Source organism: Anomaloglossus baeobatrachus, chromosome 2 (genome assembly GCF_048569485.1).
Source record: "Anomaloglossus baeobatrachus isolate aAnoBae1 chromosome 2, aAnoBae1.hap1, whole genome shotgun sequence".
NCBI lineage: Eukaryota > Metazoa > Chordata > Amphibia > Anura > Aromobatidae > Anomaloglossus > Anomaloglossus baeobatrachus.
Genome location: NC_134354.1, coordinates 396,361,080 through 396,374,806, shown reverse-complemented (window position 1 = coordinate 396,374,806; position 13,727 = coordinate 396,361,080). Strand labels below are relative to the sequence as shown.

Below are 13,727 nucleotides of genomic sequence, written 5' to 3'. Positions count from 1 at the left end.
CCTCCAGAGGCAGTAGCTATACACCCACTGTCTGGGTCTCCCAATTGGAGCTAGAAGAAAAGGAATTTACGGTAAGTAAACAAAATTCCCTTCTTTGTCCTGCAAAGAATGCGGCTCCCCCAAATAATTTTTTTTCTATGTGCGGCCCATACACCCAGCCGAGTTTGAGACCCGTGCATTACTGCTATGTAGACTGTACTTATATATTGGTTGTTAGAGCAAATTTTGATTAAATTGCGTGAGCCCATCTGCCAGCAACAAAGAACTCTCTTAAGACAGGAACATACACTAAAAGTCTTACCTCTCCTGGGATTAGGCCTACAAATGTAAAAGCCAGGTATGATCTAGCTCTAATTGAAGAGCCTTTGACAGATGGAGGAGTGCTCAGCCAACATGGAGGGAGCCATTTATCTCCAAATGTATACCGAACATACCTTGTCAAATATTGTATTTCTTTGTCGCTCCATTGGGAGACCCAGACAATTGGAGACCCAGACAATTGGGTGTATAGCTTCTGCCTCCGGAGGCCACACAAAGTATTACACTTTAAAAAGTGTAACCCCTCCCCTCTGCCTATACACCCTCCCGTGGATCACGGGCTCCTCAGTTTTATGCTTTGTGTGGAAGGAGGCACACATTCACTCATGCATTCTCAACTTAGTTATGTCGGTTGGAAGAAAAGAGGGCCCCCACGGGGCCCCCGGCATGTTCCCTTCTCACCCCACTACGTCGGCGGTGTTGTTAAGGTTGAAGTACCCATTGCGGGTACAGAGGCTGGAGCCACATGCCGTCTCCTTCACCATCCCTTAAGCGGCTCTGGGAGAAGTGGGATCCTAAGCGATCAACCATTTACTGGGACCGTGCTCCATCCGCAGCCCCTGTGGGAACCTGCCGGACCGGAGCCTCTTCAACCTCAGGGACCGGGCCCTGCAACTCAAAGGTACTCTGTGTCCCCATAGGGGACTGTGCAGGGAGCGCACCTTCTTCCCGGAAGCCGCGGCAGCTGCTGAATTCAGGCAGCTACGTGGTCTAGTCTGCACACTTTCACGAAACACTATCAAGTGCATACCTATGCTTCGGCAGACGCCAGTCTAGGTAGGCGAGTCCTTCATGCGGCGGTTGCCCACCTGTAAGAGGGGGCCGTTTTTTCGGCTCTTTTTATTGAGGTATTCTTTTACCCACCCAGGGACTGCTCTTGGACGTCCCAATTGTCTGGGTCTCCCAATGGAGCGACAAAGAAGAAGGGAATTTCTTTGTCGCTCCATTGGGAGACCCAGACAATTGGGTGTATAGCTACTGCCTCCGGAGGCCACACAAAGTATTACACTTTAAAAAGTGTAACCCCTCCCCTCTGCCTATACACCCCCCGTGCATCACGGGCTCCTCAGTTTTTATGCTTTGTGTTGAAGGAGGCACACATTCACTCATGCTCCCATTTTAGTCAGCAGCAGCTGCTGATTGTATCGGATGGAAGAAAAGAGGGCCCCTAACAGGGCCCCCGGCATGCTCCCTTCTCACCCCACTAAGTCGGCGGTGTTGTTAAGGTTGAGGTACCCATTGCGGGTACACAGGCCGGAGCCACATGCCGTTTTCCTTCCCCATCCCTTAGGGGCTCTGGGAGAAGTGGGATCCTATCCGGTCATCCAGGCACTGGGACCGGGCTCCCTCCGCAGCCCCTGTGGGATTCTGACGGACAGGAGACTGAGTATCATCAGGGACATGGCCCTGCATCTACAGGTACTCTGGGTCCCCTTGGGGACGGTGCATGGAGCACCTTGGCCTCAGACGCTGCAGCGACTGCGGTGTTGGTATGAGACCGGGACTACCGCGCCGACCGCGCCTGCTTGCCGGCTGCGGTTTTAACTTTAGTCCCCGGCTTTTGCGGCCTAGTGCATTGAACTCCCGCCCCCGGGCCTGCCAGTCAGGGGAAAGGGCGGGACGGTCGGTCTGACGCCGACAGTGAGGGCTGGAGCACACTTAGCTGTCCTCCTCCCCCCTCACTAATCACTCTGGGGCACCAGATTCCCGCACTTTTGTAGTTATGCCCACGGCTCCCTCCTCCCCTGTGAACGCCGACGGCCATGTTTTTAAGCACATTCTGCCGGTGGAGGACTTCTGGCTGCAGCTCTGGGAGACCCGAGGCTGGGAATCTGGTGGCCACACACCGCTTGTGCGGTCGGTAAGCCACACCGGTCACCCGGTGCTGGTACCCCTAGAGTGCCGAACTGTATATATATATATATTTATTTGTATACATTGTCTCGGTTCTGCTGTACTGTTAGCTTGTGGCTATATATCCCTCAGTGATCATTCTCCTGGGTGACAACATGTCGTTCACAAGGAGCAAGGGTGCCAAGACACAGGGTTATTTTGCAACCTGTACCTCTTGTGCGGCTATGCTACCTGCAGGTTCCACCTACCCTCACTGTGAACAATGCTCGGGCCCTGTGGCACTCGCTCAGCCGGAGCCTGGGGCACTGGGGGGACCCTCGGCCCTGGTAGAACCGCCGGCTACCCCTGTGCAGGTGGCAGGGACAGAGTTTGCAGTTTTAGCTGAGAAACTCTCTGAGTCACTTTCACAATCCATGGCTCAATCTATGGACAAATGGTCTGCTAAGATTCTAGAAGTCTTGCAGTCCAGACCGGCCCTTACTCAGGCCCCGGGCACTGCGGGATCGCCCCCAGGCCCCTCTCGGTCTGCGACGAAGCGTGCTCCTGGGATGGCCTCTAGTTATTACGTGGAGGACTCCGGCACGGACCGCAGTCCCAGACCGGCTAAGCGGGCTCGCTTAGAATCTTCCCCGACTTCATCACGCTGTTCGGGGTCTCAGCTTGAGGACTCTCTAGAGGATGAGGCGGACGTAGCAGCCCAGGACTCTGACCCTGATGTTGCTCTCAATCTTGATACACCTGAAGGGGACGCCATAGTAAATGACCTTATAGCGTCCATCAACCAGGTGCTAGATCTATCTCCCCCGCCTCTACCTGTGGAGGAGTCGGCTCCACAGCAGGAGAAGCACCAATTTAGGTTTCCCAAACGTACACGGAGTGCTTTCTTCGATCACTCTAACTTCAGAGATGCTGTCCAGAAGCACAGGGCTTTCCCGGACAAGCACTTTACTAAACGCCTTAATGACACACGTTATCCCTTCCCCCCTGACGTAGTTAAGGGTTGGGCTCAATGTCCTAAGGTGGATCCTCCAGTCTCTAGACTGGCGGCTAGATCCGTGGTAGCAGTGGCTGACGGTTCATCGCTCAAGGATGCCACGGACAGGCAGATAGAGCTCCTAATGAAATCCATCTATGAAGCCATAGGCGCGTCCTTTGCCCCAGCCTTTGCAGCAGTGTGGGCACTCCAGGCTATCTCAGCTTGTCTGTCTGAGATTAATGCGGTCACCCGTACCTCTGCTCCGCAAGTAGCGTCTTTGACTTCTCAGGCGTCGGTATTTTCATCCTACGCCATGAATGCTGTCCTGGACTCGGCTAGCCGTACAGCGGTAGCATCCGCCAATTCAGTGGCAGTCCGCAGGGCCATGTGGCTACGCGAATGGAAGGCAGACTCTGTTTCCAAGAAGTTCTTGACCGGTTTGCCTTTTTCTGACGACCGACTGTTTGGCGAGCAATTGGATGAAATTATTAAGCAATCCAAGGGAAAGGACTCGTCCTTACCCCAGCCCAAACCAAAGAGACCTCAGCAACGAAAAATTCAAGCGAGGTTTCGGTCCTTTCGGCCTTCAGCCAGATCCCAATCCTCCTCGTCCAACAGGCCACAGAAGAGCCAGAGAAACTCTTCTGCATGGCGGTCTAAGTCACGTCCTCCAAAGACCGCCGGAGGCACCGTCTCCAAGGCGGCTTCCTCATGACTTTCGGCCTCCCCAAACCGCATCCTCGGTCGGTGGCAGGCTCTCCCGCTTTTGCGACGCCTGGTGGCCACATGTCCAAGACCGATGGGTGAGGTTAATTCTGTCTCACGGTTACAGGATAGAGTTCAGCTCTCGTCCTCCGACTCGTTTTTTCAGAACATCTCCGCCCCCCGAGCGAACCGTTGCACTTTTTCAGGCGGTGGACACTCTGAAGACAGAAGGAGTTGTGATTCCCGTTCCCCTTCAGGAACGTGGTCGCGGTTTTTACTCCAACCTGTTCGTGGTGCCAAAAAAGGACGGTTCATTCCGTCCCGTTTTGGACCTCAAATTGCTCAACAGACATGTGAGAACCAGGCGGTTTCGCATGGAATCCCTCCGCTCTGTCATCGCTTCAATGTCCCAAGGAGACTTCCTAGCATCAATCGACATCAGGGATGCCTATCTCCATGTGCCGATCGCTCCAGAGCATCAACGCTTCCTGCGTTTCGCCATTGGGGACGAACACCTTCAGTTTGTGGCACTGCCTTTCGGCCTGGCGACAGCCCCACGGGTCTTCACCAAGGTCATGGCTTCCGTTGTGGCAGTCCTACACTCTCAGGGCCACGCGGTGATCCCGTACTTAGACGATCTTCTAGTCAAGGCACCCTCCTGGGTGGCATGTCAATACAGTCTGACCGTTGCTCTGGAGACTCTCCAGAGGTTCGGGTGGATCATCAATTTCCCAAAGTCAAAATTGACTCCGACCCAATCACTGACTTACCTCGGGATGGAGTTTCATACTCTCTCAGTGATAGTCAAGCTACCGCTGGACAAACAGCGTTCGCTGCAAACAGGGGTGCAATCTCTCCTTCGGGCCCAGTCACACCCCTTGAGGCGCCTCATGCACTTCCTGGGGAAGATGGTGGCAGCAATGGAGGCAGTTCCCTTTGCGCAGTTTCATCTGCGTCCACTCCAATGGGACATTCTCCGCAAATGGGACAAGAGGTCGACGTCCTTAGACAGGAACGTCTCTCTTTCTCTGGCAACCAAGACGTCACTTCAGTGGTGGCTTCTTCCCACTTCTCTGTCGAAGGGAAAATCTTTCCTGCCCCCATCCTGGGCTGTGGTCACGACGGACGCGAGTCTGTCAGGGTGGGGAGCGGTTTTTCTCCACCACAAGGCTCAGGGAACATGGACTCCGACAGAGTCCTCCCTTCAGATCAATGTTCTGGAGATAAGGGCAGTGTATCTAGCCCTAAAGGCTTTCCATCGGTGGCTGGAGGGCAGGCAGATCCGCATACAGTCGGACAACGCCACGGCGGTCGCGTACATCAACCACCAGGGCGTCACTCGCAGTCGTCAAGCCTTCCAAGAAGTTCGGCGGATTCTGCTGTGGGCGGAGGCCACAGCCTCCACCATCTCCGCGGTTCACATCCCGGGCGTAGAAAACTGGGAAGCAGACTTTCTCAGTCGCCAGGGCATGGACGCAGGGGAATGGTCTCTTCACCCGGACGTGTTTCAAGAGATCTGTTGCCGCTGGGGAGCGCCGGACGTCGATCTCATGGCGTCTCGGCACAACAACAAAGTCCCGGCATTCATGGCACGGTCTCAGGATCACAGAGCTCTGGCGGCGGACGCATTAGTTCAGGATTGGTCGCAGTTTCGACCGCCTTATGTATTCCCTCCTCTGGCAATGCTGCCCAGAGTGTTGCGCAAGATCAGGTCCGACTGCCGCCGCGCCATCCTCGTCGCTCCAGACTGGCCGAGGAGGTCGTGGTACCCGGACCTGTGGCACCTCACGGTGGGTCAACCGTGGGCGCTCCCAGACCGACCAGACTTGCTGTCTCAAGGGCCATTTTTCCATCTGAATTCTGCGGCCCTCAACCTGACTGTGTGGCCATTGAGTCCTGGCTCCTAGCGTCCTCAGGGTTATCTCAAGACGTCATTGCCACTATGAGACAGGCCAGGAAACCAACGTCAGCCAAGATCTATCACAGGGCTTGGAGGATCTTCTTAGCCTGGTGCTCTGATAAGGGGTTTACCCCCTGGCCGTTTGCCTTACCCACGTTTCTTTCCTTCCTTCAATCCGGAATGGACAAGGGTTTGTCTCTCGGCTCTCTCAAGGGACAAGTATCGGCGCTTTCCGTGTTTTTTCAAAAGCGTCTAGCCAGGCTTCCGCAGGTCCGCACGTTCCTGCAGGGAGTTTGCCACATAGTCCCACCTTACAAGCGGCCGCTGGAACCCTGGGATCTCAACAGGGTTCTACGGGCTCTTCAGAAACCACCTTTTGAGCCTCTGCGGGATGTCTCTCTATCACGTCTTTCGCAGAAGGTGGCATTTCTAGTGGCAGTTACATCACTCCGAAGAGTGTCAGAGCTTGCAGCGCTGTCATGCAAAGCCCCCTTCCTGGTATTTCACCAGGATAAGGTGGTGCTGCGTCCGGTCCCGGACTTTCTCCCTAAGGTGGTGTCCCCTTTTCATCTCAATCAGGATATCTCCTTACCTTCATTTTGCCCTCATCCAATTCACCAATGTGAAAAGGATTTGCATTTGTTAGATCTAGTGAGAGCACTCCGGATCTACGTGTCTCGCACGGCGCCACTGCGCCGTTCTGATGCGCTCTTTGTCCTTGTCGCTGGACAGCGTAAGGGGTTGCAGGCTTCCAAGTCAACCTTGGCTCGGTGGATCAAGGAACCGATTTTCGAAGCCTACCGTTCTTCTGGGCTTCCGATTCCTTCAGGGCTGAAAGCCCATTCTACCAGAGCCGTGGGTGCGTCCTGGGCATTGCGGCACCGGGCGACGGCTCAGCAGGTGTGTCAGGCAGCTACCTGGTCTAGTCTGCACACTTTCACGAAACACTATCAGGTGCATACCTATGCTTCGGCGGATGCCAGTCTAGGTAGGCGAGTCCTTCATCCGGCGGTTGCCCACCTGTAAGAGGAGGGCCGTTGTCGGCTCTTTTTATCGGGGTATTCTTTTACCCACCCAGGGACTGCTTTTGGACGTCCCAATTGTCTGGGTCTCCCAATGGAGCGACAAAGAAGAAGGGAATTTTGTTTACTTACCGTAAATTCCTTTTCTTCTAGCTCCTATTGGGAGACCCAGCACCCGCCCCTGTTCCCTTCGGGCTGGTTGTTCTTTTGTGTTCACATGTTGTTCATGTTGAATTGTTCTTTTGGTTCATGGTTTTCAGTTCTCCGAACATCCTTCGGATTGAATTTACCTTAGACCAATTTATAAGTTTCCTCCTTCCTGCTTTTGCACCAAAACTGAGGAGCCCGTGATGCACGGGGGGGTGTATAGGCAGAGGGGAGGGGTTACACTTTTTAAAGTGTAATACTTTGTGTGGCCTCCGGAGGCAGTAGCTATACACCCAATTGTCTGGGTCTCCCAATAGGAGCTAGAAGAAAAGGAATTTACGGCAAGTAAACAAAATTCCCTTCTTTGTTTACTTACCGTAAATTCCGTATCTCCTAGTCACATGAAATACAGGCATGCCCAGAAGTGTTGACACCCCTGAAATTGTCCCAGAAAATGAAGTATTTCTCCTAGAAATGTATTGCTATTACACATGTTTTGTTATACACATTTATTTCCTTTGTGTATATTGTAAAAACACAAAACAAAAAATGAAAAAAAGGCAAAGTGAACATAATTTCACACAAAACTGCAAAAATGTGGTGTACAAAATTGTTGGCATTCTCAACTTAATATTTGGTTGCACACCGTTGGAATAAATAATTGCAATCAATCGCTTCCAATAACCATCAACAAGCTTCTTACACCTCTTAACTGAAATTTTGGAGCACTCTTGTTTTGCAAACTGCTTCAGGTCTATAATATTTGAAGGCACCTTCTCCCAACAGCAATTTTAAGATCTCTCCACGGGTGTTCAATGGAATTTAAATCCTGACTCATTGCTTGCCACTTCAGAACTCTCCAGCACTTTGTTTCCATCCATTTGGGTGCTTCCTGAAGTATGTTTGGGGTTATCGTCCTGCCGGAAGACCCATGACCTAGGATGTAAACCCAGCTTTCTGACACTGGATACTATATTCTGACCCAAAATCCTTTGGTAATCTTCAGGTTTCATGATGTCTTGTACACACTCAAGGCACCCAGTTCCAGAGGCAGCAAAACAACCCCAAAAATCTTAAAACCTCCACCATATTTGATTGTAGGTAATGTGTTCTTTTCTTGATGTTTTCAACAATTTTGCTTCTCAGGTCCTCAGACATTTTTCTTCTCCTCTTTCTGTTCTCATGCAGGCACAGAATGCAAAGATTGAGTCAACTTCTCTTTTTGTCTGTTTTCCGGTGTCACTTTCATATTTCCCACACCTGTTACATGCCACAGGTGATTTTGAAACAGCATCACAATCTCTGGACATGGACTTGTGAACTTAAGATTGTTAATATTTTTGAACAATTTTGGTTTTCCAGTCCTCAGACATTTCACTTCTCCTTTTTTGTTCTCCATGTTTAGTGTAGCACACACAGTGCAAAGAGTTAGTCATCTTAAGTCAACTTCTTTCCTTTCTCTGGTTTCAGGTGTGATTTTTCATATTGCCCATACCTGTTACTTTCCAGATGAGTTTAAATGAGCATCACATGCTTGAAACAATGTTGTTTACCCATAATTTTTGAAAGGTACCCACAATTTTGTCCAGCCCATTATTTTCTTTTTGTGTGTGAAATTATGTCCAGTTTGCCTTTTTTTTTCTCTCTGTTTTCTTTTTGATTTATGAATGTGTAATTGCAATAATTTTCTGGGAAAAATACTTCATTTTCTGGAACATTTTAAAGGGTGCCAACACTTTCAGCCATGACTGTATACCTATAGATGCAGGCTGCTATGACAGCATTGCTATAACCTACAAAGTGCACAAAGATACATGCAAACATTGAATTTATGAATTACATTACTGCTACTTAGACTATTCATATTTTCACATCAATGTACAACTATCTTATGTGTTTGGCCAGCATAAAGAATCAGTTACACTTTTATCGATCGTGCGTCTATAAAAAATGACGTTTATCAATACCTCAATGGTAAATGGTGTTCATAATGACATTAATTATAAATATTGCAGCCTTGTGAATGACTGACTATTTCTGGTCCAACAGATCCTTAAAGGGGTGGTTCACTTGTTAGTTTTCATAGGCACATCGATATTATGTTGAGAAACAAGGCTTCTCTCAAATACTTTGTGTTGCCAATGCCTGTGAGCGGCGCTACTGTGCTCTGCACATCCCATTCGCATGACTCGCCGGGCTCTGTGACCCCTGATGTCCCGTGATGTCACGTCAACTTCCTGTTGACCTGACATCACAAAGCCGGACCCAGTCTTCCTGAGTGACTGGGCTGTGGGTGGCGTTCCACCGCTCATCACAGCCCAGCATCGCCCCTGCTTGCGGTGCTATGCAGTGAAGGAGGGAGAAGGGAGATGCTGGGCTGTAACACTGAGCTGTGCTGAGCGGTGAAACGCTGCCGAAAGCTCAATCAGTCAGGAAGACTGGGGCCAGCTGCGGTGATGTCAGGTCAACAGGAAGTTGATGTGACATCACCGGACATCAGAAGTTACGGAGCCTGGGGGGGGGGGCACGTGAAGGGGATGAGTGGACCACAATAGCGCCGTTCACAGGCACTATTGGCAACACAAGGTATCTGAGAAAAACCTTGTTTCTCAATGTAATATCGATGTGCCTATGAATACAAACTAGGGAAGAATAATGAGGTTTACTGACCAAAATTCTGTTTCCGCAGAATGATAGTAAGCAATATAATTTTATTGGCAGCATGTTCTTTTTACACAAGACAGTGTGCTGCCGACAGCAATGATTTTTAAGTCTGCTTAACAGTCATTGCATCTTGTACTTTTACTAATCTGTCGGGTCTTGGATTGATTTTGAGGATGAGGATGAGGATAGTGATTTGAATCCACAATGGCAAAAGTGGAGCTTAAAATGGTATAACGGCAACAATAGGAAACGCAAACTCGTACCTTCAAGCACATTTTGTACATTGACTGTCTCTTTTATAGTTTTTCCATAGTTTCTCTGTAAATAAAATCACTTTATTCTGAGTAGCGTTCTGTTACCACAATAGTTTAGGATCATAATGTTCAAAAGTGATATTTGGCACATTCACTGTTTCTTCTGTGCCGCCAGAAAATAGATACCATTATTACTATACTGTATTAATGTTTATAGTAATATTTTGAATTATTTTTTTAATTAACTTTATCTGTAATTTGTTTGTGTAGAGTACCGATCCATATCCTTGGCCAATGTTTTCATCCTATCCATTACCAAAATGCTACATACCAGAAGTAACTGGAACCGAGGATCCAAAACAAGGTGGGTTATTTTATGGTTTAATTGGTAAAATATCACTACTAGTAATGAGCGTGCACTACCATGCTTGTGTGTTTAGTACTTGTAAATAAAAGGTCGGATGCTCGGACGGACTCAACTGAAGTACCAGAGTATATTGGAAGTCAATGGAAAACTCAAGCATTTTTCTAGAAGATCTTCTAGATAACTGCTTCTGACACGCCCACCCAGGGCCTTAGGGTACTCGGAACCAGGCCGGACTAGTCCTGGGACGGCAGCGGTGGCGGTGTTCGGCTCCGTGACCCTGGCATTGTCAATTAAATGATTAAAGGGGAGATGATGATTGTAGCAAATAAAGAAATAAATAAAGCTTGTGACGCCACCTGTGATTTTGCAGCAAAGAGGCCACGGCTGCTGGACGGGACCTTTGGGGCTGGTATTGTGGAAGCTGAGGTGTTTCTGCTCCCCACAGGTGGAGCGGTTAACCCCAGGGCAACCGTTATGAAAGTCTGTGGTAGGGACCGGGTGGGCTACAGCGGCAGGAGTGGGATGGATGGGAGTTGTAGTTCTAATTGGTGGGTCCCCGTGGCCTGAAGCGTTTTGAGGTCCCCTAATGGTCTCACAATCCTGGCCCGTATGGCAGGCAGTGTGAACTTCTTAATGGGTTGGACCTCTGTCCCAATTCCCGGATTCCCTCTTTGCTGCTGTGCCCCAGACACTAAAGTCGGTGAGGAACCTTGATGATTCCCTCACCTGGCAGATTTAACAGGTGAGCCTAAAGCGTCTTCCTGTATTAGGTCTCTGCACCCCATCCGTGCTCAGTCCTGTGAGTACTGACACCGTTCTCTCCCGGCGACTGTACTCCTTTTGTCCCACCGAAGTCACTAGGTCAGCTGGTGAGCTCCTCCCTCCACAAAGTCCCCCGCTGACTGACTTTTCAAACTCTCTCTAATGGTTCTTTAGACTCCTCCCACTCCCTGGTGACGCCTCCTCCCTGACCCGGAGTCCCGGACCCAGTAGGTCGGGAGTCCCTAAGTGCAGTGGCATCCCATAGATCCAACCGCTGTGGCGACTCCCTTTGTGACCCGACCCTGGTCCCAGTCCCAATTGGGGAGGGAAGTTTGTAGAGTGTAGTTTGTAGTGTGGTGTAGATCCAGCACTGATCACCCAGGAATCCGGGATGAGCACAACACCTAAAATCAGGTGTCGTACCCTGTGATGACTGAAGCCTCAGGGGCGCCACACTTCCGTATCCCATTGACTTCAATTATATTCGGTACACAAGTCGAGCCCATCCGAGCATACGACTGCTTTTTACGAGTACCAAGTACCCGAGCATGGTAGTGCTCGCTCATCACTACTCCTTACCAATACCGAGCACCTGAGCATGGTAGTGCTCATTCATCACTACTCATTACCAGTACCGAGCACCTGAGCATGGTAGTGCTTGCTCATCACTACTCGTTACCAGTACTGAGCACCCGAGCATGGTAGTACTCGCTCATCACTACTTGTTACCAATAACGAGTACACAAGCATGGTAGTACTCACTCACTACTCGTTACCAGTACAGAGTACCCGAGCATGGTAGTGCTCGCTCATCACTACTCGTTACTAATAGCGAGCACACGAGCATAATAGTGCTTGTTCATCACTACTTATTACCAGCACCAAGCACCCGAGCATGGTAGTGCTTACTCATCACTACTCGTTACCAGTAGAGAGCACCCAAGCATGGTATTGATTGCTCGCTCATCACTACTCGTTACCAATACCGAGCACCCGAGCATGGTAGTGCTTGCTCAACACTACTCGTTACCTGTACCGTGCACTCGAGCATGGTAGTGCTCACTCATTACTACTCAATACCAATACTGAGCACCCAAGCATGGTAGTGCTTGCTCATCACTACTCCATTCCAGTACTGAGCACCTGAGCATGGTAGTGTTCACTCATCACTACTCATTACGAGTACCAAGCACCCAAGCTTGGTAGTGCTCGCTCATCACTAATCACGACCAAAAAATAAATCACAAAATTTAAAGTGATTCTGCAAAAACATAAAATGGTGTAAAGTTTTTCTTTGTTTTGTGGTGCAGTTTGTATCACATGTTTTGCCAGTGAATGAGGGTGGTAGGAGGGGAATGGTGATGATGGCTTATCTGTGCAAGCTGCTGCAAGGATAAACGAGCTTCCATACAACTCAGTGAAAATTGTGGAGTTTCTTGGGCCCTTCATACAGCCAGTCAGACCCCGCCGATCTAGCATTGTTAGCCTATCCTAAGGATTGATCATCAAATTCAAAGAGCCGGATAAACTATTATTATGATTGTGAGACCATTAGGGGACCTCAAAACGCTTCAAGCCATGGGGACCCACCAATTAGAACTACAACTCCCATCCATCCCACTCCTGCCGCTGTAGCCCACCCGGTCCCTACCACAGACTTTCATGTGCAACACCTATTTAACGTGGTGTGAATAAAAAGTAACATGTTTTTAATGGTGGACTTTTTTTTATTTTCTTAGACCATGAACTCTTGAGCTTTCTCTCATCTGGAGGCACAGACCAAAAAGTAGCTTGGTTGGATAATTGTAAAAGACTGTTCTGTAGAACTATTAAATCCAAGCCTGGTGTATTAAGAGGATCAGGTAAGTGATGTGGGCTATAATATATATAGGCAGTAGTGTTTATATAACACTTGGTAAAGTTGTCCTCTCCTAACTGGCCTGTTGTATGGCCTGCTCTATGGAGGGTGGTATATGTGCTCCCGATAGACACCTCTGACCCACAGACGCACCTATACTTGGTTTGAACAATCATTTTGGGCTGATAAGAGTCCCTTTAACATTTAGATGCTGCTGTCAATCTCTGACGGTTCCATTTAAATAGAGCACTCACTGGCTTCCTTCCTGATCATGGGGTACTAGTGGTTTACCATGTCAGTGGGGTCTACTGGAGCTTTCCATACCTATTTTCTGAAAAATCCGGATCCGCATGGTTCGAGATTCCGATCCGAGTCCGACCAGTACCCGGGATCCGGGGTGCACGATCCGGATCCTTTTTTTTTTTTCCCTCTCTCTCTCTCTCTCCCTCTCCCCCTCTCTCTCTCGTCCCGGATCCCGTTCCCCATTGATTTATATGGCCGCGGATTCTGAATCGGATCTAAAGAAAGAGACTAAGGAGAGGTTTTGCATTTATAAGTTATTATGTCGTATGTCCTGCTATTAAATAACTATACACTTGCATTTATTTTGCTTCCCATAGTGTATGGAGATCTATTGGTGAAATTTATATCCTACATCTATGACATTCCTTCCAACTGTGCTTTTCAACATTCAGAATATAAAGGTACGTTATTTTTATTAGTAAAGTTCCTGAAATTAAATCTTCATGAATTATTGCTTTATTTCATGAGTCTTCGTAGTACAGTTTTGGGGGCATTTGGATGTTGATGGGTGCACTGCAGAACATGACTGATTGTTCACATTATGTGCGTCCCAACCAAAAGTTCTTAGTTAGAAACTGTAATGTTTGAACTAGATTG

General features: G+C 49.1%; 1 protein-coding gene across 2 annotated transcripts in view; it reads left to right on the top strand.

The window, feature by feature from the left end:
* TBC1D32 (TBC1 domain family member 32) overlaps positions 1–13,727 on the top strand; it is a 150,210-nt gene that overhangs the window by 100,788 nt on the left and 35,695 nt on the right. For both annotated transcript variants that reach the window (XM_075336070.1, XM_075336069.1), the window contains 3 exons: positions 10,111–10,204; positions 12,709–12,831; positions 13,448–13,531. In XM_075336070.1, the coding sequence (XP_075192185.1) occupies positions 10,111–10,204; positions 12,709–12,831; positions 13,448–13,531 (301 nt within the window). The remainder of the gene's footprint in view (positions 1–10,110; positions 10,205–12,708; positions 12,832–13,447; positions 13,532–13,727) is intronic.